General features: G+C 40.4%; 1 protein-coding gene across 1 annotated transcript in view; it reads right to left on the bottom strand.

The window, feature by feature from the left end:
• LOC136875503 (L-xylulose reductase) overlaps nucleotides 1–25,965 on the bottom strand; it is a 66,931-nt gene that overhangs the window by 11,983 nt on the left and 28,983 nt on the right. The window contains exon 4 of the mRNA XM_067149052.2: nucleotides 4,713–4,923. Coding sequence (XP_067005153.2) covers nucleotides 4,713–4,923 — 211 coding nt within the window. The remainder of the gene's footprint in view (nucleotides 1–4,712; nucleotides 4,924–25,965) is intronic.

The following is a 25,965-nucleotide window of genomic DNA, read 5'->3' as shown; positions in this document are numbered from 1 at the left end:
AAATCAGTATTAAGTCCTGGATTATTGACAGATTTGACTGGAAAATTTTTAGATGTTGCTTTGTCTAAAAGTAATTTTTCTTTTCGAGTGTAGTTTGCTCAATGGCTAGTATGTTGGACAACTTAACTTGGACTTGCTCTTGGAAAATGTTCCATTGAGCTTCTGTAAGTAGAACTGTAGCTTTGAAGTGAGTCTCATATAAGCGATGATTGAGAAACGATTTTTTCCGATAAAGAAATTTAAGTTTGTTTCTTAGCCAAAGCGTGTTTGTTTTTAGATGAACATTAAGTCGATAGGAAGAAACAAAACTCTGTTTTATTGCACTTTTAAAAAAATTTGGAGAGAGATTAAATTTTATGCACTGTCTGATGAACAAACCCAACTTCAAACTTCAAACCCAAGTATTGATGGCCTGTAGCTTTTGCCTGGTTGGCTGCTTCATTCAAGTTTAAAAACTTCATTATATATCTGTATTGAACTGAGAATAAAATAGGAACAAAATAATGGGTCACCTATTCAATTACAAAACAATGCTATAATATTAATTACAACATTTAGTTATTAAATGGAACCGGTTTCAACGCTTATTCCGCATTATCTTCAGCCAAAAAACTTTGAAAACAGACATTGACATATTTTAAATAAACATACAAAACAATGCACAGTACACATGAATATATAATATTCTTGTGAATGATTGAATGGGTTGAGATTGAAATAATTAATCTCAGCGAGATTAAGCGGGTGTGAGGCAGGCAAGTTAGACCGAGGAATGGATAATGCGGGATTTTTACAATCTGATTTAATTAGGATGCTCATGGGACTACATAATTTGAACGCATAATCTGGGAAAACGTAGTTTCGAGGAGCCTATAATCGAGGTTGCACTGTAGTAATAACTTCATCTCCCTATTCATATATGCTTCCTTTGTCTCCTTCACAATTTTGTTCATAACCATTAGAAACAAAAGAGGTGATAGCACACTCCTCTGTCTTAGTTCAGTTTCATTTCTAAACCATTCCGTCTTTCCAACTGGAGTCTGCACGCTGCTGATGCAGTTGTACATAGCTTGCACCATTTCTACAGTTTGTGTACCCAGTCTCCTTTTGACCATGGTTTCCCAAACCTTCTCCCTGGGAACACTATTGTACGCCTTTGTTAGGTCTGTGAATGCCATGACCAGATCCTTTCCATATTCCCAATTCTTTTCCATTAATTACCTCATGCTAAAGATTGAGTCCACTGTAGATCTTCCACTTCTAAAGCCATACTGTTTCTCTTGCAACCCTCCTTCTACTTTTTTTCTCATTCTCTTCTCTAATATCCTTCCCAGTATGTTTGCAACATGTGATAAGAGTGTGATTCCTCTATATATATCACACACTTTTCGTCCCCCTTTTTTAAAGACTGGTATTATCATTCCTTTCCCCAGTCTTCTAGCACATTTTTCTGCTTCCATATGCACTTTAACAATCTGTACATCCAATGTAGTCCAACATCATTTCCACATTAATTTCATCCATCCCTGATGCTTTCCCCATTTTCATTTTATGGACTACTAATATTGTTATATCTTCTACTGTTGAGTCATCACAATGTATTAATACCATCTCCTCTGCACAATTTCTCACATTCAGCAATTTACCAAAATACTCCTTCCATCTTCTCTTTATTTCTTCTGGTTGTGTTATCAACTCTCCACCTTCCTCTTTCATTAGTTTTGTATGAACTCTTTATCTCCCATTACTTGGTATTTCATGCAGCATTCTTTCACTGCCGAGTCCATCCATTTCCATCTTTTGTGTAAATTCTTCCCAACTTTTCTTCTCTGACCAATTTCTTATATTTCCTTTTATTATTAAGATACTTCCTTTTGCTTTCTTCATTTTTATCTCTATTCCATTTTCACCATGCTTTCTTTCACTGTTCCTCTCACCTTCTCATTCCACCATGGTGTCTCCTTTTCTTTCACACTTGTTGATGTTCTGCCACAGGCATTCTCTGCCCCCCTTAGAAAATGCTCTTTTGAAGTTGGACCATTCATCTTCCACATTACCTAATTCAGTAACTGGAATTTTTTGTTTCATTCTCTCCAGAAATTCTTCCTGAACATTCTTATCATTTCATTTCCACACTTTTATTTTACTATGTCTTATCTCCTTTAATGTTTCCATTTTCCCCAGTCTAATTTTTGCTATCACAACTTTCCACCAGAAAGTATTCAATTACTGATTTTATTCTTCTATCACCCCAGCCATATCTTGTAATTTTCCTGCTGTTTTTCTTCCAAAACCATATGTTGACAAAATCATTGCATTCCTCTCACAAAATTCAACTAGTTTCTCTCCTTCCTCATTCCTTTTCCCATATCCATATGGTCCGATTACTTCTTCCTTGTCTTTCGCTTCCCACCAATGCATTTAAGTCTCCCATTATAATCACTTCAGTTATCTCCATTTTCTACTCTCTCCAGGAATTCTTCAATATTCTCCTCTTTGTTCCCTGTCTGTGGTGCATATACTTCTATGAAGTCCTTCACTTCGTTCCTCATTCTCAGTCTAATTTTCATTATCCTGTTGCTGAAGTACTCTGAGCACACTCCATTTTTTGCCTTTTGACCACCACTCCAGTATAGTGTATATCCTTTTCTCATTCCCTTCTAACCATTCCCCTTCCATTTAACTCCGCTCAACTCCATCATCGTAATCTATAATCTTCATTTCCGTATTGACGAACTACACAATTAGAAATAGGAAAGGATTTCCACCTATCAATACTTGTTTATTGCACTTATTATGCTACAGGACCGGTTTTGACCCTTTACATAAGGTCATCCTCAGCTGAAAACCATGCATACATATCTATGTGATGAAGCTATAATGAAGATAGTATTGTCAAAGGAATGCCATACGATAATAAACATTAGGTCACATCCAAATGGGGCATGTCGTAACGTGAACTGGCATATATGTCACTATGTACAACAATGCATTGTATGTCTAAAATAGTATGTTTAAGATCTTAAAATTAGTTGATAAAACATATCTCACTTAAAACTAATATATATATGTACAAGATGAATCCAATATATGGGAGCACTTCATGCACATGAATGTTCGTGTCTTGCTTGTTGACTGACTCCCGTGTTCAAGTGTTATTTATACAGTTGTACACTCAGCTGCTGTTCCTGGAGTTTAAATGATATGGTTTGCTTGTAAAATTGTATAAGTAAAGCATTTTGTCTTCATGTATGTACATAGAGTAAAACACTTTCCAATTTTAAAAAGGTGCCGGACATATGGTTAAAATTAGGCTAAAATATGTTCAACTCTGCTGTGTGTGTTGCCTTATGTTAAAATCAAATCATGTTGTCCTGTGACGTCCATAAATTTTAACCATACATCTGGCACCTTTTTAAAATTGAAAAGTGTTTTACTCTATGTACATACATGAAGACAAAATGCTTTACTTATACAATTTTACAAGCAAACCATATCATTTAAACTCCAGGAACAGCAGCTGAGTGTACAACTGTGTAAATAAGACTTGAACACGGGAGTCGGCCAACAAGCAAGACACTAACGTTCATGTGCATGAAGTGCTCCCATATATTGTATTCATCTTGTACATATATATATATATAAGTTAGTTTTAAGTGAGATATGTTTTATCAACTAATTTTAAGATCTTAAACATACTATTTTAGACATACAATGCATTGTTGTACATAGTGACATATATGCCACTTCACGTTACGACATGCCCCATTTGGATGTGACCTAATGTTTATTATCGTATGGCATTCCTTTGACAATACTATCTTCATCATAGCTTCATCACATGGATATGTATGCATGGTTCAGCTGAGGATGACCTCATGTAAAGGGTCAAAACCGGTCCTGTAGCATAAGTGCAATAAACAAGGATTGATAGGTGGAAATCCTTTCCTATTTCCAACTCCATCATATCTTTATCCTTTCTGCATAAAATCCACCTCTTCTTCTTCCTTTCCTGTTGGGGTCAAAAGTTTGATTATGCCTACCTTCATGATGTTGCCTACTGGTTGCTTATTTTTCACAGTTCCCCCAGTACTGAAGGAACTGTGCGTCGCTCGCAGGGTATGCTCTAACCTTTTCCGAGGCAAGTTTACAACCACATCATATATAGGCTATTATTATGGTGGGGTCACCACTCCCAGTAGCATTTTATATCTACAGACAGGTGTAGCTATAATCCGCTCCTCATTAAATCAAGACGAGTGTGATGATGAGATGGTTCTGATAGTGTGGTTAGTCAATTATAGTGGCAATACTGTCATGTTACACGTCTGGAATATGTTTAGCAGTAGCTTTGTTTCATTTGTCACCTTTTGCAACCGCTTCACTGAAGTACAGACATTGCTGACAGGAGAAAGATCTTCCGTTTTATCTGCCATTGGGACTGGGATCCTCTCCTGCCATGTAAACTGTTGACCACGTTCCTCTTTCTGGTGAATTCATGTGTCATTTCCTTTACAAAGGCTTCACCTGGCATCCAAAGGGAAGACTCCCCCACCCATAGCCGATGGATCCCCTTTGGGTGTCCAGTTGGTAACGGTCGCATGATCCTCGGCCAGACAGTTGCAGGTAGTACCATCTACTGTCACATACAGTAGCAGGATGATCTTGACCTGACATATATGTGCCTTATATAGAGAAACAGTTTAACTTACCAGCAAATCTACCCATGGGAATCTTTGAGAGCATTGGGCCTGCTTTCTCTGGGTCAGACCATGCTGCTTTCCCCAATTCTGTCAAGACAACGGTGGGATTAACACTGTTAACTCTGATGTTATATGGACCTAATTCTAGGGCCATTACTTTTGTTATCATATCAACTGCTCCCTTTGTTGCACAGTAAACAGTATGGTCCTTTAAGGCAGCCTGAAAAAAAAAAAAAATAATAATAATAGCAGTTACTACTCAGCTTAGAGGCAGTAACTACAGAACATCTATATATATATAAAGAGTTTTGTCTGTACATTGCTAAAAATTTCAAAAGAATGGTACTTCTGTATCGGTCGTGTCCAAAGTAACAAGGAAATCCACTTTTTTACTTTTCCGTAATTTCTGTCTGTCTATATGTATGTACACACATCACGAAAAAACAGCTGAAGAAAATTTAATGAAAATTGGTATGTAAAGTCAGGGAATGAGCCACTACAATCTAGGCTATAAATCATTTTATTCATACTGAGCAAAATGGTATTTTAGGGGAAGGCCTAAAAATTAATTCTCAAACACACACTATTAAAAAAAAAAGTTGCACTAGGAAGGCGTTGTCCGATTGTAAGGAAATTATATATGCAAAGACATTTGGACCAAACATGCAAATGATTAAAGTTTCGTATCCAATAAATGAATAGTGGGAGCTCCCGCGTATCTATTATGCATATGCATCAGGTGTATATAAGGTGCGATTCTGAAGCGTATCTTCAATGTAGCTGTTGCATTCGACTGCGCTATTGTAACGTCGGCTGTAAGAATGCCAAGCCGAAGGATTCATGCTCATTACGAGCAGATGTCAGAGTTTGAAAGAGGTCGTGCGATCGGATTGAAAGAAGCTGGTTGGTCGAATCAAGCTGTTGCTGGACATTTGGGTCAAAGTGATGCGGCGATCAGACGATGCTGGCAAGCGTGGGTCAGCAACGGCTGGGATCAGCGTCAGGACGGCAGTGGTCGACCGAGGGCCACAACAGCACGGGCAGACAGAGCGATTGTCCGAACAACTGTCACAGCATCGGAGTCGTCGTTGTCAACGATCCAGCGTGTGACCCACACACATGTGTCCTCCATGACCATCAACAGATGCCTAAGCAAGAAGAATTTGCGCTCGCGCCGCCCGTTACACCACTTACCACTCACACCTGTTCACCGTCAAGCCAGATTACAGTGTTGCAGCGCTCGAACAACGTGGAATTGCACTGACTGGGGACGTATAGTCTTTAGTGACGAGTCCCGTTTCCAACAGTGCCCTGACGACAACTGCAGACGTGTTTGGAGATGTTCAGGCCACCGAGGGGATCCTGCCTTGACTATCGCACGCCACACAGCCCCACAACATGGGGTGATGGTCTGGGGTGCCATCTCCTTTGATAGCCGGACCCCTCTGGTAGTCATTCCTGGCACACTGACAGCACAGCGGTATGTTCTTTCCAACAGGATAATGCCCGGCCGCACACGGCATGTGTTGCTGTGAAATGTCTTCAAGCTTGCCCTATCCTTCCTTGACCAGCTCGGTCGCTGGATCTCTCTCCTATAGAGCACATTTGGGACGTTATGGGAAGGCAATTGCGAACATCCCAGAATCTTGCCGATTTAGCCCAACAGTTGGAGATCATTTGGCACGAAATTCGGCAGGACACCATCCGGGAACTTTATCAGTCTATGCCACGTCGAGTGACAGCTTGCATCCAGGCCAGGGGTGGACCAACACCTTATTGACGACCTCACATTGTAACGATCTAACTCTGCAATAAATCATTTGATTGTTCTGCACTTTTGATCGTTTATTTTTCTATGTCTGTTCCTCACATCCACCGATTTGTATCACCAACAGACAATTCCTTCCTGGTGCGTCGTTTTAGTGTTATGCAGTGTATTTATGTTATTAGTGGCCCTATCGATAAATACTGCATAACTAAAGTTATATAGAATTAAATTTCCGATCATTTATGTCCTATACATTTTTACCATACCGGCTATAATAACAGAAATATTCATGAATTTGTATTTTTGTTGCTAAGCCCGTATCAACGCCAAGCCACGAGAAAATGGGCAAACAGAATTTAATGAAAATTGGTATATAGAGTTGGGGAATAAGAAACTACAGTCTAAGCTATAAACAATTTTATTCAATTTTATTAGGGGAAGGCACCTAAAATTTAACTTTTAAATGCCTATGTTATTGGTCCTATCGAAAAATACTACATAACAGAATTTATAGAGAAACAATTTCCGATCATTTATGTTTTATTCAGTTTTACCATACCGACTTAAGAGTTTTATTTCAGAGTCGGAAGAAAACTAAATGTGAAGGCCTACAATATCGAAAGCTCACAAAATTGATCAACAATAACATTATGTTGACCATTGTTTGTCGTAATGTTCTTTGTCTCTTATGTTGCCACTTATCTCCAATAGATGGGATTTCTGCTGCGTACTGAGTATAACAGCCTGCCTGAATATTGGCGGGAAATAGCAGGGGAGTTAGATAACTTTCTTCTCCAGCATACGATTCCTCTGATTCATACATTTTCTGATACTGCCGGTATGTAACACACTGGTTCATCATGGCATTCCAGCTTTTCAATCCCTACTCTGAGGCACTGATTGGAATGAGCAGTGTGCACATTTAACGGAATAATGGCAAAGGAATGTTCACGGTTGTTTGCGGCCTGGTCATTACAGCTCTGGAACTTTGGACTGTTAGATCGGCCGTGTACAAATGTTCGTTAAAAGTGTGAAAATATGTGGTTTCTTTCGTTTGATTGAGTATTCCATATGATAGCATTGCAGTTAATTGCGACATTCCTACTAGCGTCATTGTAATGACCTATGTTGATTTCAGTTGGAAAAACCAGTAAGGCAGTCTTCCTGAGGATGTAAAAAGGCAGGCTGAGAGTAAGAGTCTGCCATTATAATGAAAATTCCCCAACTTGATTGTTACTGATGGTAGGCAGTCTTCACATGAACAAAGATGTTTGGTGACTTCCCCGTCACGTTTCTAGGGTAACATTAAGAGCTATGCAATTTAATACAATCTTACTCACAACGTGTACACTACCTAACCTCGAATTCTGTATACAATGTAGAATTCCGTAGCAAAACACGGGTACATCAGCTAGTTATGAAATAAATGAAATAATGAAACTCACTGTAAAATGGACTGCAAATAAAAGGGGGAAAAAATATTCTATACTTCTCAATAAGTATTTAGTCTGTAGAGTCACTGATAAAATCAAAACTGGGGCCTGTTTCATAAAACACATTACTCTAATAAATCTCAGTTATAGATTAGAATAATTTATTAGACTGTTTCAGAAAACTAGTAAAAAAAAAAAAAAAAAAGCTCCCATAATCAACTTGTTTTACTGTAGTAAATACTTTAATATCTGTTTCGTAAAACTTTTAGTGTGTTTAATAAATTTTACTAACGATTTTTTTAAACAATTGGCTTTACGTTACACTGACACTGATAGGTCTTATGGCGACAATTTTACTAATGTTGTTTTATTTTAGTAAACCTTCAGACTGCTATTGACAACACAGTTCTTCATGAGTGTTTCCACGCGGTAATGCTATTGACAAAATGGTTTACATTTTAGTTCCACATTCCAGCTGTTTGAGGTACTACTGAAGAAACGGTTCAACCTGAGTGCTAGAATGCAATAATGCTATTGACAAAATAGTTCCTCGCTATGTATGAACCTTTTTAGTTCCACATTCCAGCTGTTTGAGGTGCTACTGACGAAACGGTTCATATTGAATGCTACCCTGTGGTAATGTGCATCAGTTTACTTCCACATTCCAGCTGTCTGAGGCGCTGTCGTTTGAAAGTAGACTTACCCGCTGTCCTGTGATAGTCTATAGAACATTTTACTTTATATTTACAATCTCTATGGTGAGAGTACATGTGCCTGTGTATAAAATGTGACCTAATGTATTATACCGGGTTGTTCACCAGCCCCTTACGATTCAGTTTTATGCATCGCGCCGCTTTTACTAAAATTCTGAAATACATTAGTCCCTCTCCCTAAACCGGGCTAATATAACGCAATGTGTGTTTAAGGGCTAAAAGACAGCAGGAATCATAAGCACTACTATTAATTCATCCATTATGGGTACCTCGAACAAACCCGTAAAAAGAGCACAGATACAAAGAACATGTACATTACAACAGAAGGTGCACACACAGACCATGTGTAGGTACTGTATAGGCTGGAAACTGCGCACTGCATGTCAAGCCTCGCAATAGCTCACTTTGTCAGGGGCATGGTGGGAGTTTTGATAGTGGACAGTGCTCAAAGGTTCAAATCCCACCCAAATATTTTTATTTATTTTTTATTTTGCTGCCAATTGCGTGGGATGTGGTAAGTGGTTATACTGCCATACTGACCCACGACGACTTGGCTATTAACATTAACATTGACATTCTCATGGTTTTCGATTGGGACAGTTGTTATTAGTAGGCTGTGTACATGATGTTATCTTTTGTTATGTTTGTTATATTTTATCATGAAAGTTTAGATGTGTTAATTAATCTGATTACAGTACAAGTGAAATTTGCTTAGTGTAGCTGTATCTTGTACTTCGCGAATAAATAAATAGGGTTGCATACTTGATACCCTCCACAGACTGATTTCTAATGGGCTGTATGTATCATGGCATAGGGTATTGAGCTGGGTTGGACAAAGATGAGGTATGTTCTGTCATTAGGACACAGGCAACCAATTGGCTATGTCGTCGTACATGTTCCGAGCTTCGAAGACAACAGGTAGGGCAAAATGTGCCCCATTGAAGATAACAACATGCGATGGCAGGTAGGTATGTAACTGCGCAAATTCCCCTCCTTTGAGGCAAATCACAACAAAACACAACACAAAGCTTATTCAATGGTATGTATTATGTATTTCAGCGATGAATATGTGGATATGTCACTCATCTTTGGAAAAACTAGACAGAATGCATACTGTACCAGGCAATATGCCTGTATCAAGAAGTACATATGGATAGACGACAACCGACAGTGTGTGGAAAGACGTCTGCGGGCTACTGCGTCCCTGGGAAGGATGTGGCCTGTTCGAGATCATCCCGTGACATCTGCTCACAATGAAGAGGTTGTGTTGGATGCTATCCAGCATAACTCTCACACTAGCACACAGGCCATTGCACAGGAGATGAACATTAGCTGGGCGCCTGTTATGCAGATATTGCACACCCAGCGGTTTCACCTGTACCAACTGCACTTAACACCAGGAGCTCCATGTTCATGATTTCGAAACACGGGTGGCGTTCTGTCAATGGACCCTACAGCATGTGGACACTGATCCTGCCTTTTTAGTGACAATCTTATTTACGGATGAAACAATGGAACAATTAATCGACAGGAAGGACTGCAACAATTATCGAGGTATTTCCTTAATAAGTATATGAGGCATGGTATTCACCAGCACTTTGGAAGATACGGTGTGATTAGTGCGCATAATATGCATGACTGAAGTGTGGATAATCCCCATTAGGTACGACAAGCAGCTTTTCAAGTACAGTGGGGTGGGAACATATGGTGTGGCATCGTGCTTGATCACTTCATTGGTTCTCATTTCTTTGAGGGAACTCTGAAGGGAGAACGCTATCTGCGGTTTCTCCAAGATGACCTACCAGTATTCTTGGAACATATTGCACTACTTGACTGCTGCAAGATGTGGTTTGAACATCACAGAGCTTTACCGCACGTGGCAGCTGTCGTCCAGAACCATCTTCCACATATTGTATCCTGATAAATGGAGAGGAAGGGGAGGATCTGTCCCCCGACCCGTCAGATCGCCCGACCTTACGCCCCTGGATTTTTTCTGTGGAACCATGTAAATAAAACAATTGGTGTATGCACAGGAGCCGAACCATCCTGGTCACTTTAGACAACTCAATACCGAGGCAATGTTGATCCGTTGTGTCAAAGATGTTGCAACATGCCAGACAGTCCTTACAGCATCGTGTGCAACTCTGTATCGACTATGGAGGTCATCAGTTCGAGCAGGTGCTGAGTTAAAAGACGTAGGTAACTGAAATCCTGTCACATGCTTCCTAGCCTTTTCCAACTCAGCTCAATACTATATGCCACCATGCCAATGTCCCTTTTCAGGGCCAAATAAACAAATCACTCTATGGAAGCTATCAAGTATGCAACCTTGCCACATCCCAGCCAATTGGCTGTAAAAAAAATGGGGTGGGATTCGAACCTTCAAGCGCCGTCCACTATCACAATTCCCCACGTGCCCCTGTCAAGTGAGCTATTGTGAGGCTTGCCATGCAGCACACAGTTTGCAGCCTTTCCTGTTCCATGTGTGCACCTCCTGTTGTAAGGTACATATTTTTTGTATGGGTTCATTCGGGGTACTCACAATGAATTAATAGTGGAGCTCATAATTCCTGCAGTTTTTTTCCCCCATAATCACACATCTTGTTATATTATCACAGTTTAGAGAGAGGAACTGATGTATTTCAGGATGCATTAAACTATATTGCGCGAGGCTGGTGAACCACTTGGTATAGAACCAATAGGAGGAGAAAGCTTTGATATAGAATGAAGCTGTGGGAAAATAATTCAGCATAAATATATTTATGCATTTGGAAATACAAAGCATTAAAGGGTTAAGTACTAGTTTTTTTTTTCTTCCAACTCTTAACCTAATGGGTCATGGTGTGGGTTACTGTAGTCACGTCCTAGTTCGTGAACCATGGGCAACGGCTGAGGGGCCTAGTAAGTGGTCCTGAGAGTCGGGATACCAGTTGCTATGGAATGGGAGTGGGCATCTCGGACATATTCTGAGTCATGGCCCTCCTTGTGCTCAGGCGGCTAGGACTATACAATTCACCGGTGGTCCATAACCCGTTAGAGGAGAGATCCTCACTTGGACTATGTGCAAGTAGGGTAGCATCCTGCTTCGTGAATTTACCAGCTCAGAACAGTTTAAGCAAGCCTCGGACCTATGGGAGTAACGGAGTCCCACTTCCATTTGACAGGCGAAGGACTCCTTGGAAACAACTTGGCGAACGAAATGGAATTCGATGGAGAGCTATCAATATTAATGGGGCTTATGGAAGAAAGAAAGTAGAGCTGGCTGAGTCAGCAAAGAGCATGCATCTGGATGAGCTAGGAGTAAGTGATATTCGGGTAAGGGGAGATAACGGGAAGAGATAGGAGATTATAAAGTGTACTTGACGGGTGTTAGAAAGGGAAGGGCAGAGTCTGGGGTAGGGCTCTTTATCAGGAATACCATTGCACGCAACATAGTTTCTGTTAGGCACCTAAATGAGCGAATGATGTGAGTAGATTTGTCAGTTGGAGGAATTAGGACTAGAATTGTCTCCATGTATTCACCATGTGAGGGTGCAGATGAGGATGAAGTTGACAAGTTTTATGAAGCATTGAGTGACATCGTGGTCAGGGTCAACAGCAAGGATAGAATAGTGCTAATTGGTGATTTCAATGCGAGAGTTGAGAATAGAACTGAAGGATACAAAAGGGTGATTGGTAAATGTGGGGAAGATATGGAAGCTAATGGGAATGGTAGTGTTTGCTGGACTTCTGTGCTAGTATGGGTTTAGCAGTTACGAATACATTCTTCAAGCATAAGGCTATTCACCGCTACACATGGGAGGATAGGGGTACCAGATCCATAATAGACTATATCTTAACCGACTTTGAATACAGGAAATTTGTTAGAACTGTACAAGTTTTCTGGGGATTTTTCGATGATACAGACCACTATCTGATCTGCAGTGAACTAAGTATCTCTAGGCCTAGGGTAGAGAAAGTGAAATCTGTCTGCAAACGAATAAGGGTAGAAAATCTCCAGGATGAGGAAATTAGACAGAAGTACATGGATATGATTAGCGAGAAGTTTCGAACAGTAGACAGTAAGCAGGTTCAGGATGTTGAAAGTGAATGGGTGGCATACAGGGATGCTGTAGTAGAAACAGCAAGGAAATGCCTAGGAACAACTGTGTGCAAAGATGGTAAAAGGCAAACATCTTGGTGGAATGATGAAGTGAGAGCAGCTTGTAAATGTAAAAATGGCTCCAAACAAAGGCCAAGGCAGACAGGGATTTGTACGTAGATGAAAGAAACAGAGCGAAACAAACAGTTGTTGAATCCAAAAAGAGGTCATGGGAAGATTTTGGCAATAATCTGGAAAGGCTAGGTCAAGCAGCAGGGAAACCTTTCTGGACAGTAATAAAGAATCTTAGGAAGGGAGGGAAAAAGGAAATGAACAATGTTTTGAGTAATTCAGGTGAACTCATAATAGATCACAGGGAATCACTAGAGAGGTGGAGGGAATATTTTGAACATCTTCTCAATGTAAAAGGAAATCATCCTGGTGGTGTTGCGAACAGCTAAGCTCATGGGGAGGAGGAAAATGATGTTGGTGAAATTACGCTTGAGGAAGTGGAAAGGATGGTAAATAAACTCCATTGTCATAAAGCAGCAGAAATAGATGAAATTAGACCTGAAATGCTGAAGTATAGTGGGAAGGCAGGGATGAAATGCCTTCATAGAGTAGTAAGATTAGCATGGAGTGTTGGTAAGGTACCTTCAGACTGGACAAAAGCAGTAAATGCACCTATCTATAAGCAAGGGAACAGGGAGGATGCAACAACTAACAAGGTATCTCATTGATTAGTATACCAGTATTCACTGGCATCTTGGAAGGGAGGGTGCGATCAGTCGTTGAGAGGAAGTTGGATGAAAACCAGTGTGGTTTCAGACCACAGAGAGGATGTCAGGATCAGATTTTCAGTATGCGCCAGATAATTGAAAAATGCTATGAGTGGAATACGCAGTTGTGTTTATGTTTCGTAGATATAGAGAAAGCATGTGACATGGACCGAGGGAAAACATGTTCACTATACTGCGGGACTATGGAATTTTTTTTTTTTTTTTTGCTAGGGGCTTTACGTCGCGCCGACACAGATAGGTCTTATGGCGACGGTGACTATGGAATTAAAGGTAGATTATTAAAATCAATCAAAGGCATTTATGTTGACAATTGAGCTTCAGTGAGAATTGATGTCAGAATGAGTTCTTGGTTCAGGGTACTTACAGGGGTTAGACAAGGCTGTAATCTTTCACCTTTGCTGTTCGTAGTTTACATGGATCATCTGCTGAAAGGTATAAAATGACAGGGCGGGATTCAGTTAGGTGGAAATATAGTAAGCAGTCTAGCCTATGCTGACGACTTGGTCTTAATGGCAGATTGTGCCGAAAGCCTGCAGTCTAATATCTTGGAATTGAAAATATGTGCAATGAGTATGGTATGAAAATTAGCCTCTCGAAGACTAAATTGATGTCAGTAGGTAAGAAATTCAACAGAACTGAATGTCAGATTGGTGATACAAAGCTAGAACAGGTTGATAATTTCAAGTATTTAGGTTGTGTGTTCTCCCAGGATGGTAACATAGTGTAACCGTTCATCACCATGCCATAGGCATGTTAGGAGGTCTAGTCAATTATATGTGCCGTTTTCCGCAACATTCTGTGACATATATTGTAGTAATTAGCAGTCTACATGCCGAACCGGGATGTGATTTGCGATATCCCAGCCCGAGGGGAGCAGTTTTCTGCACTGTAACGAGGAAGGGATAGCGTAGTACTGCTGAAACTTGAAATCGCGCTCTCTTTTCGTGTGAGCAAGATGGAAGGATGACGCTACGCGTGGATATGTAGGTTGTCGGAGAGTGGGGTGAGTTAAGGTGTGTTAACCCCTGAGAAATAAATGCCCTCTACTAATTCAACACCGCATTCACTGGTGCCACTTCACTATAATTTACTAAAAAAAGGAAGAAGAAGAACACCTTCATCTGAAATAATTTTTGGAAATTTATGAGTCAGGTCTCATTCGAACCGATGTATTTAATGCTAATTGTTGATGCTTATAAATGCAATACTTCAATGGTGGATCGGTAATGACGCTTGTCATATAGCAGTACGCAGAGTAAAGATGACTGCTGAAATCTGACGTGTGGGAAAAAGTGGGAGATCTTGCGCAATGAACCATGACGCGTGATTTTCTAAAAGGACGCCTTTGAGATTGTGAATGACCCACTGATCGCTTTAGTTTTATATGCGACCAGTAGAAAGTAGAGGTCACAAGCTATAATTTGAGTGTTTTCATGTCGCTAAAAGATTCCGATTACCGGACCTTCAAATTCAGCAGGGGCATAATTTACCTCCCCCCTGATCATTTTGTCCAGAAGCTATAAGTAGAGCCAAGACCTAGATACAGTATCTCATTGTCATTTGTGTAGCTGCAGTACTAACACGTTAGGAGTGAACTTGGATATCAGTTTATGAAGAAGATGTACAATATTATAGGGAAGGATCCACCTTTCAATACTCCGTAGTAAGTTGAACTAAAAAGTAGTTACAACCTGTTTATTGGGACCGGTTTCAACACATTTCAAGTGTCATCATCAGCCAATTAGCGAAGATCTTAAAACAACTAATATATTGAACACAGGCAAAAAATTAACATTGTATCATATCGTAGCAATTCAGTTAATGTTCAAAACACAATAATCACAGTCAAGAGAGTAAACAGAACATCACTATCTTGCGCCGAAAACAAATATAGTTGAAGTTCATAATCAGGTCAAGTTTGCACTTATGTAAAGTCGTTGCTAGGCAGGTCTTGTAGGCATTTGTTTCTCCGGCCGAAGAGTAAAAGGTGACGTGAATGAAGTCTTAGGAAAACAGTGTAGGATTTAATTTCGTCAAATTCAAAGTGGATATATAGGTTTTAAAATAATTTAAAACGTTAAAAAAGGAATAAAGCCAAATAAAAATATATTAAAAAATAGGAAGAAATAATGAAAGAAATACGAGGTTCAACTCGAAACAACTTGCCATAGTAATTGATAAAGAAATGATAAATAGAGAAAGGGGGTGGGGAACGTTTATTAGAGGGTGGTGATGGTGGTGGTGGTGGTTATTGTTATTAGAGGAAATACAATTGGGCAACAATCCTTTATATAACACTAATTCGAGGAAAAAAGAGGAAGAGAACCGACACTTCGAAAAATGAAGATATCGGTTAAAGGAAGACAAGGGCCACGAAGGGCGTGAAAATGAAAGACTCCCTAGCCCTTGCAAACCTAAAAGCGTCGGGGTCGGAAAGGAACAAGAGTTGACCAAGGGAGGTCGGACAGGATAAATGAAAGTGAGGAGCCTGGCACAAGTAAGTGGAAGCAATGCCAGGACTCAGCTAAGGGCCCCGTGGTCGCCAACCCACGCCCCGAAGTTCAGAGCCCCTGGGGGATGGAGGGTGGGAAGGAAAGAAAAAATGGAAGGGATCCAATACTTCGAAAAATGAAGATATCAGCCAAAGGAAGACAAGGGCCACGAAGGGCGTGAAAATGAAAGACTCCCTAGCCGTCGGAAACCTAATAGCGTCGGGGTTGGAAAGGAACAAGAGTTGACCAAGGGAGGTCGGACAGGATAGATGAAAGTGAGAAGCCTGGCACAAGTAAGTGGAAGCAATGCCAGGACTCAGCTAAGGGCCCCGTGGTCGCCAACCCACGCTCCGAAGTTCAGAGCCCCTGGGGGATGGAGGGTGGGAAGGAAAGAAAAATGGAAGGGATCCGATACTTCGAAAAATGAAGATATCAGCCAAAGGAAGACGAGGGCCACGAAGAGCGTGAAAATTAAAGACTCCCTAGCCCTCGCAAACCTAAAAGCGTCGGGGTTGGAAAGGAACAAGAGCTGACCAAGGGAGGTCGGACAGGATAGATGAAAGTGAGGAGCCTGGCACAAGTAAGTGGAAGCAATGCCAGGACTCAGCTAAGGGCCCCGTGGTCGCCGACCCACGCTCCGAAGTTCAGAGCCCCTTGGGGGGGAGGGGGAGAACTAAGGAGGATCAAGGGGGGTGTTGCGGAAGGGGGAAGTGGCATGAGAGGGTATTGTGTACATTGTGAAAGATTGATTCCTTATTTGTTGACTTCAGGTTATTTAAAAAGGAGATGAGAAAATCGAAAAGGGCATTGGGTTTCTCAGAAATATCATTCAGATTAAGATTTGGATTGAAAAACTGGTCAAGGTGTATAAAACAGTTTTCGGTGATGTCTAGGAGAGGGCCTTTATTTAGAGTGCTGAGAATTTCAATATCCTGCTTTATTGTAGTGAAAGCATGTTTTGTGTCATGTATGTGTTGTCCCACCTCCGAAAATCTGTTGTGCTTTATTGCATTAACGTGTTCAAAGTACCTAATTTTGAAGTTGCGACCAGTTTGACCTATGTAAGAAGAATTACAGTTGTGGCACTTAAAACGGTATACGCCTGATTTAGAAAAGACACTTGTTCTATTTAAGGAGTGGGAGTTATGTAATAATTCAAGGTTTCTATTATGAAGTGTTGTGTTATAAAAGAAAAACACATCAGTGCGATGTAAAATATTGCGAAATAAGCCGTGTGGTACAAGAAAAAGTACAGTATTTATGAATAGAAGCCTTATCTTAATATTTAACATTTTAATTGTTAACGACAGTCAGTTGCGGCTCATGGTGCAATAATCAGTGAAAGGGCAAACGCGTCAGATTATTTAGAGGTAGTGAGACAGCTAATTATATTCAGCAATTACTAATGACCGATCCAAAGCATTTTAAGAGTGAGTGACGTTCAATAAAATTAAATAACTGTTCCTGATAAAATTAGCGTTTGCATACTCCATGGACACTCGTGGTGATAGACTGGATTTGCATTGATTTATTTAAAGTTATCAGTGTATCGTGTCAGCAGTAGATCCCTTTTGAAAGTACATAAACAGTGTTTAATAACTGATTTCCCATTTTGCCTGTATGTTCGTGAGTGATCATCGAACCCGAGATCTGGAGCCTACAAGAATCGCGCATAAGTGCCTGCAGTCATTTCTACAGGGAGCGTCCAGAGACTCAACTAAGAAGACCACAGTTCAAGACATGGATCGTGGTAGTATGGAGAGGAACCAAGGACTATCAAAGAGAAGACCGCTCATCATGACGGAGTAAAAACCTAAGATGTACCTCGAGATGACGGCAAACCATACTCAGTATTTGATAAGTACAATCCATTTGAATATATTAAACCACGAGATTTGCATGCCAGTAGCAATTTTTATTTTGTAAATATTAAAATGTAGGGAACACGATATGCGTGTGACTGGGAAAGATTTATTATTTTAGTTAGGATTTTTAAGTGATTTAAGAATAATCATTGATATTTAGCAGGTTTATTTGCATAAATTATTATATAGATCCCCTTAAATTCTTAGTGTATATGAAGCACATATTTGGGAAGAATAGCGATTTAGCTAAACTTATAATTTCTTCGTAATGTTATTATCTGGTAAAGATTTTTATAGTAGTTTGAATGTAAACTATATGTTTGCTTCAAGGTGATTCAGGTATTATAAATCCTGTATGATAATAGATGATCATTGAAGATGTCCCAAACCGAGGTATTTTGCAAATTATATAGGTATGCGAGAAGAATTAAATAACCTGTACGAATGGAGTCTTCTCTGTAAATTAATAGAACGGATTTGAGATGCGGTGGTATGATATGGAAGGGTGAAGCTGTAACATGTGTTGTTGGAATGATAAAAGATAAAAATAATTGTGGCTGTTGTGATATATTGAATTGGGCTGAATATATAGCCAAATAATGAATAATAAGAAGTAATGGCTTTCAGTCCGACTCGTTGGCCGTATGGTCAGCGTACTGGCCTTCGGTTCAGAGGGTCCCGGGTTCGATTCCCGGCTGGGTCGGGGATTTTAACCTTAATTGGTTAACCCGAATGGCACGGGGGCTGGGTGTATGTGTTGTCTTCATCATCATTTCATCCTCATCATGACACGCAGGTCGCCTACGGGAGTCAAATAGAAAGACCTGCACCTGGCGAACCGAACCCGTCCTGGGATATCCCGGCACTAAAAGCCATACGACATTTCATTTCAATGGCTTTCAAATGAATACATACTTGAGAACAAGCCGAGATGATATATAAAAGAAAGAAAGAGAAAAAGAAAGAAAGAAAGAAAGAAAGAAAGAAAGAAAGAAAGAACGATGATTTCAATGTGTTTGTAGCCATAGAGCTGGTCACACAGCTGTTGTCATGATTGACAGTTTTATTGCGGGCGGACTTAGGGTCGGAGGAATGCTTGTTGTTTCCAGCAGGTTAATGTTTACTGCAAGATCCTTTTCATTGACCAGAGCAGTCTCAATTCCATTCTAATGATACGTTATAAGTAATGCGGATAATTTTCTGATTTTGCGAAGGATAGATCCCTTCCTATGTTATGCATTGAATTAGCTCATGATTGGAGTTTTAAATTTTTACCTTGGAAGCTGAAGTACCTGAGTTTGACCCATGTTGGAGCAAAGAATTTAACTAGATACTATGGCTTGGTTAAGCCATAATCTTCGAGATTTATTTATTTATTTATTTATTTATTTATTTATTTATTTGTATCAGAAGCATACATTTTACATAGCATAATGGTACTTAATGATATATATATCAAATAGTGTCTACCCAGAATTTTGCCAAATCACGGGCATTAGGTGTCGCAGCCATCAAGTCCTCTATTGTGCAACTTAAAGGACATTTACTACAGTTCATGAAATGGGCTGTGGTTTGGTCTTCACCACATTCACATTATCCGGATGTGCCAGGAAAGCCCCACTTTACCATATTGATTCTTGATCTACCAACCCCAGTGCGAAGCCTGTTCAACGATTTCCACGTAGACCAATGTTCCTCGTGTCCTGGAGGAAGATATTCAATTGGTAGCATCCAACCAGAGATTTCTAGTTCTCCCTAATCTCAACCTTATGGATTAAGCAGATTTGTTTAAATCTTCGGTTGTATTCAGGAAACTCCTCCTAGACCTCAATCTCATGGGCAGGTTCATATCCATACAATGGGTGTGCACATGAGGCAAGTGCTTTAGTTTTCTCATTCGTGGATGCAACTTCCCTTCTTATATCTGGTGGGGCGATTCCAGCCAAACAGTAGATTCTATCTCGTGGAGTTGGTCTCAAGCAGCCAGTAATGAGTCGACATGTTTCATTTAGAGAAATGTCAACTTGTTTAGCATGACTTGATCTGTACCAAACAGGGCAAGCGTACTCTGCAGCGGAGTAACACAGAGCCAGGGCTGTAGTTCTCAACATCTTTGGATGTGTACCCCAATTGATAATATGTTTTTATGTAATGTGTTTATGTGTTCTATTATTTCCCAAAGTGTTCTATGGTGATGGGTTTGATTCCAGCGTTGGCTGATTTTTCTTTGAATTTAATTTGTAAGGTAAACCCAGGATACACATATGTGTTCAGTGTAAATATATAATTGTTGTGGTCAAATGGACCATGTGTTTGATATACGGCGATGCAATGTCGTGTTTTAAATAAAACGTACTTATACTTTCTACAACCATGATAATAAACAGAATGATTTGAGGTATGCCGAGGACCAACTACAACTATGAATAAACTACAAGGACACGAAAGCATACATATATAATTTTTGCATTATTCTTGACTGTTTCTTGTTCATGTGTTGTAGTATGGCACCATCTCGTGTGATTTATCAGTAAAGAGTATAAATAAAATGTTTAGCAAATAATATTTCAACGAAGATTCTTCTCATTTAATAATATTAGTGTATTCCTCTTACGTTATAGAATTCTACTTTTGTTATATTTTATCTAGTGCCTATTTTTCTTTTTCGAACATTCCATTGCCCGTATGCTATGAGTTCAGCTGGTGACGAAATGAAAGCAGGGTGGACGAGACTTCAAACCTGGTAAGTGATTTCTGGAGGTTCTCATCCAACTATTCCATCTATACATCTGTTTGTGAAACCAAATTATGTAATAGTTGCCCTAAATTACCCAGTATGGGTACAATAGTAAGTGAGATTGAATCAAGGTGTCGTAAAGCTAATGCAGTGAGCTTGTAGTTGCGATCAACAGTAGTCTGTAAGAAGGAAGTAAGCTCCCAGACGAAACTATCTTTACATCAGTCTGTTTTCAGACCAACTTTGGTTTATGGGAGCGAAAGCTGGGTGGACTCAGGATATCTTATTCATAAGTTAGAAGTAACAGACATGAAAGTAGCAAGAATGATTGCTGGTACAAACAGATGGGAACAATGGCAGGAGGGTACACAGAATGAGGAGATAAAGGCTAATTTAGGAATGAACTCGATGGATGAAACTGTACGCATAAACCGGCTTCGGTGGTGGGGTCATGTGAGGTGAATGGAGGAGGACAGGTTACCTACGAGAATAATGGACTCTGTTATCGAGGGTAAGAGAAGTAGAGGTAGACCAAGATGATGATGGTTAGACTCAGTTTCTAACGATTTAAAAAGTGGTATAGAACTAAATGAGGCCACAACACTAGTTGCAAATTGAGGATTGTGGCGACGTTTAGTAAATTCACAGAGGCTTGCAGACTGAACGCTGAAAGGCATAACAGTCTATAATGATAATGTATGTATGTATGTATGTATGTATGTATGTATGTATGTATGTATGTATGTATATATGTATGTATGTATGTATGTATGTATGTATGTATGTATGTATGTATGTATGTTAACCTAAGTAGAACCGTTTTCTAGTGAATAAGCACTGATAAGTATTTAAATGCCAAGCAGAGTGGCCACGCGTTAACAGTCTATGGCCGTGAAGCCAAGCTCTGCATTTGAGAGAGATAATTGGGTTCAAACCCCACCATCAGCTGTCCTGAGAATGGTTTTCTGTAGTTTTATATTTTTACTTCCAGGCAAAATCCAGGACAGTTCTCACAGGCCACAGCCAATTCTTTCACCTCTTTACCCAATTGCATTTACCATCATTCATTTCATCTTAATAAGATCCTCAACTGAGTTTAGTGACATGAAGGTCATCTGGCCATAAAAACATACCATCTAAGCCTAAGACGGAGAAAGCAAAAAAGGATACCACGTACTCTTGCACGATGAAAAAAATTGATTTTTTGATTTTGGCGCCATAACGTTCTTCATTCTTTTCTCAATCCAAATATATATAGTTTGTTGGGGTTTAATTGTCTACAAGTACCTTAAATTTTTTTTTTTTAAATGAGCGTCCCATGCGTCACGCCCACTTTTAATGTCATCAATGTACTGTTGGTTATCATTAGGTATAACACAGAAGGTCCCTTGTTTATCCGAAGTATCTGAAGCCTCAACGAAACAAGCAAGTGGGGAAGCAGTGATTTTGGGTGAATCATCCAGAGATATTCCTGTGGCCATTGATGGGACATGGCAGCGTAGAGGTCATTGTTTGCTCAATGGTGTTGTCACTGCCACCTCTGTAGATAATGGTAAAGTAATAGATGTGGAATGTTTATCTAAGTATTACCGTACTTGTCATGTTAATAAAGAAACAAATAGTAATCATGAGTGTGCAAAAAACTATGATGGGTACAGTGGAGGAATGGAAACTGAGGGTGCTCTAAGAATTTTTCAAACGTCAGTGGCACGAGGCAATGTTAGATATGTCAAATATCTAGGTGATGGGGACTCCAGAGCCTTCAACAAGATAAAAGAGGTTAAAATGCATGGTGACACTGCTGTCACTAAGCTAGAGTGCTGTGGTCATGTTCAGAAGAGGATAGGTACGAGACTCAGAAGCTGGAGAAGGACATGAAAGGGAAAGAACTTTCAGATGGGAAGCCATTGTCAGGACGAGGTAGATTAACTAATGGGGAAATAGATCTACTTCAAAATTATTATGGTCTAGCTATCAGGAGAACAGCATCATCGAATGATGTACAGGTAATGAGAAGGGCAGTGTGGGCTACATTATTTCATAAGTACTCCACAGATGATCACCCAATTCACAAGCTCTGTCCAAAGGGTAGTGACTCTTGGTGTGGTTATCAAAGAGTACTGGTATCTGGTGAGCCCTACACTCATAAACATTCTCTTCCTGCAGCGGTAATGGCTGCCATTAAACCAATTTAGAGAGATCTGAGTGACACAAAACTCCTCGCCAAGTAATTACATGGTGGCACTCAAAATCCATTGTATTTGGGAAAGAGCACCATGAAATGTTCTCATTGGGCATAATACTCTCAAGATGAGTGTTTTAGATTCAGTAATCTGTTTCAATGGAGGTGTGTCAGCTAGAATGAATGTCTTGAAGAACTTGGGAATAAAATGTGGACCTAACATGAAAAATAGTTTCTTCACTGTTGACAAGATGACAGTACAGGATGCCGAAAAGTATGCTGAACAGATGACCAAAGAGGCCAGGATGAGAAATCGGAATATAAAGAGGAAGAGGGGAAGAATCAGAACTGGAGAAAGATGATGATTATGCAGCTGGGATGTTCTAAAATACAGGTAACTCTCTGAAAAATATACTTTTAACTTTGCCAGCCGTTTCCCGTTAATACTAATTTTTCATGTTTAGGTACCAATAACTAGGAAACCATTTAAGATAGAGGGCTAATTTTTTGTACATCAACTTGCCTAATGGAGTACTTGAATGTTAACCTATTTTCATTTCCAAAAAAAATAGTAGACCTTAATTGGGAAGAGAAAAATTGATACCTATTTTTGAAAAAATTTAAAAAGAAAGAATTTGGATTTTTTTCTTTCATTCTGTCCCAATAATAATGAAATAAAGTGATTACTCATCTGTCATGATCCATTCCCAGTATGTGAACAAAATTTGAGAGTATTTGATTGAAAAACAACTGAGAAATGTGTACCTGAAGTAACTTATACAACATTTTTTTTTTGAAAATGTATCTGTCCAAATTTGTATTCATTTCACACACGCTATAAAAGCAAAGTAGTACTACATGATCATAAACAGCTCAGAATATACTGCTTTTTATACACTGACTGACAGAGCAAATGCAACACCAAGGAGGAGTGGTTCGAAAGGGATTAAAGTTGGGGAAAAAACAGAGTCGGCACGGAAGAATAATTGATGTTTATTTCAAACCGATATGCAGGTTACACAATGCGCACGGCATCGACGCGGCGATGCACGCAGAAACACGTCGAGGTACAGAGTCAATAAGAGTGCGGGTGGTGTCCTGAGGGATGGTTCTCCATTCTCTGTCAACCATTTGCCACAGTTGGTCGTCCGTACGAGGCTGGGGCAGAGTTTGCAAACGGCGTCCAATGAGATCCCACACGTGTTCGATTGGTGAGAGATCCGGAGAGTACGCTGGCCACGGAAGCATCTGTACACCTCGTAGAGCCTGTTGGGAGATGCGAGCAGTGTGTGGGCGGGCATTATCCTGCTGAAACAGAGCATTGGGCAGCCCCTGAAGGTACGGGAGTGCCACCGGCCGCAGCACATGCTGCACGTAGCGGTGGGCATTTAACGTGCCTTGAATACGCACTAGAGGTGACGTGGAATCATACGCAATAGCGCCCCAAACCATGATGCCGCGTTGTCTAGCGGTAGGGCGCTCCACAGTTACTGCCGGATTTGACCTTTCTCCACGCCGACGCCACACTCGTCTGCGGTGACTATCACTGACAGAACAGAAGCGTGACTCATCGGAGAACACGACGTTCCACCATTCCCACATCCAAGTCGCTCTAGCACGGCACCATGCCAGGCGTGCACGTCTATGCTGTGGAGTCAATGGTAGTCTTCTGAGCAGACGCCGGGAGTGCAGGCCTCCTTCAACCAATCGACGGGAAATTGTTCTGGTCGATATTGGAACAGCCAGGGTGTCTTGCACATGCTGAAGAATGGCGGTTGACGTGGCGTGCGGGGCTGCCACCGCTTGGCGGCGGATGCGCCGATCCTCGCGTGCTGACGTCACTCGGGCTGCGCCTGGACCCCTCGCACGTGCCACATGTCCCTGCGCCAACCATCTTCGCCACAGGCGCTGCACCGTGGACACATCCCTATGGGTATCGGCTGCGATTTGACGAAGCGACCAACCTGCCCTTCTCAGCCCGATCACCATACCCCTCGTAAAGTCGTCTGTCTGCTGGAAATGCCTCCGTTGACGGCGGCCTGGCATTCTTAGCTATACACGTGTCCTGTGGCACACGACAACATGTTCTACAATGACTGTCAGCTGAGAAATCACGGTACGAAGTGGGCCATTCGCCAACGCCGTGTCCCATTTATCGTTCGCTACGTGCGCAGCACAGCGGCGCATTTCACATCATGAGCATACCTCAGTGACGTCAGTCTACCCTGCAATTGGCATAAAGTTCTGACCACTCCTTCTTGGTGTTGCATTTGCTCTGTCAGTCAGTGTATGTTACAAGAATCATAGCTGTACCTTTAGCATAAACCCAGAAAATAGTAAAGTGATGCCAAAAAAATAGCATTTTTCATCGTGTAAGATTACGTGGTGTCCTTTTAACCTAAGTAGAACCATTTACAAGTGAATAAGCATTGATAAGTATTTAAATGCCAAGCAGAGTGGCCATGCATTAACATTCTATGGCCATGGAGCCAAGCTCTGCATTTGAGAGAGATAATTGGGTTCAAACCCCACCATCGGCTGTCTTGAGAATGGTTTTCTGTAGTTTTATATTTTTACTTCCAGGCAAAATCCAGGACAGTTCTCACAGGCCACAGCCAATTCTTTCACCTCTTTACCCAATTTCATTTACCATCATTCATTTCATCTTCATAAGATCCACAAATGAGGTTAGTGACATGCATGAAAGTCATCTGGCCATAAAAACATACCATCTAAACCTAAGACAGAGAAAGCAAAATCTGTCTGCAGATGAATAAGGGTAGAAAATCTCCAGGATGAGGATTATAGTCAGAAGTAAGAAGATTTGATTAGTGAAAAGTTCCCAACAATAGACAGTAAACAAGTTCAGGATCAGAAAGAGAATGAGTAGGTGGCATATAGGGATCCTGTAGTAGAAACAGCACGGGAATGCCTAGGAACTTCTGTGAGTAAAGATGGGAATGATGAAGTGAGAGCAGCTTGTAAACATAAAAAGAAGGCGCATCAGAAACTCCAAACAAGGACTGATATAGACTGGGAATTGAACGCAGATGAAAGAAACAGAGCAAAACAAATAACTGTATTAATGAACTTAATAATTTTTGGTTCCTATTAGATCCGTATTGACTTAATTGTATAGACTGGAGGACCTTTATTAACCCCATTTCTCACAGATCGGTGAATCACAAGTA

This window comes from Anabrus simplex, chromosome 6, assembly GCF_040414725.1.
Source record: "Anabrus simplex isolate iqAnaSimp1 chromosome 6, ASM4041472v1, whole genome shotgun sequence".
Lineage (NCBI taxonomy): Eukaryota > Metazoa > Arthropoda > Insecta > Orthoptera > Tettigoniidae > Anabrus > Anabrus simplex.
This window is presented reverse-complemented; position numbering and strand designations above follow the sequence as displayed.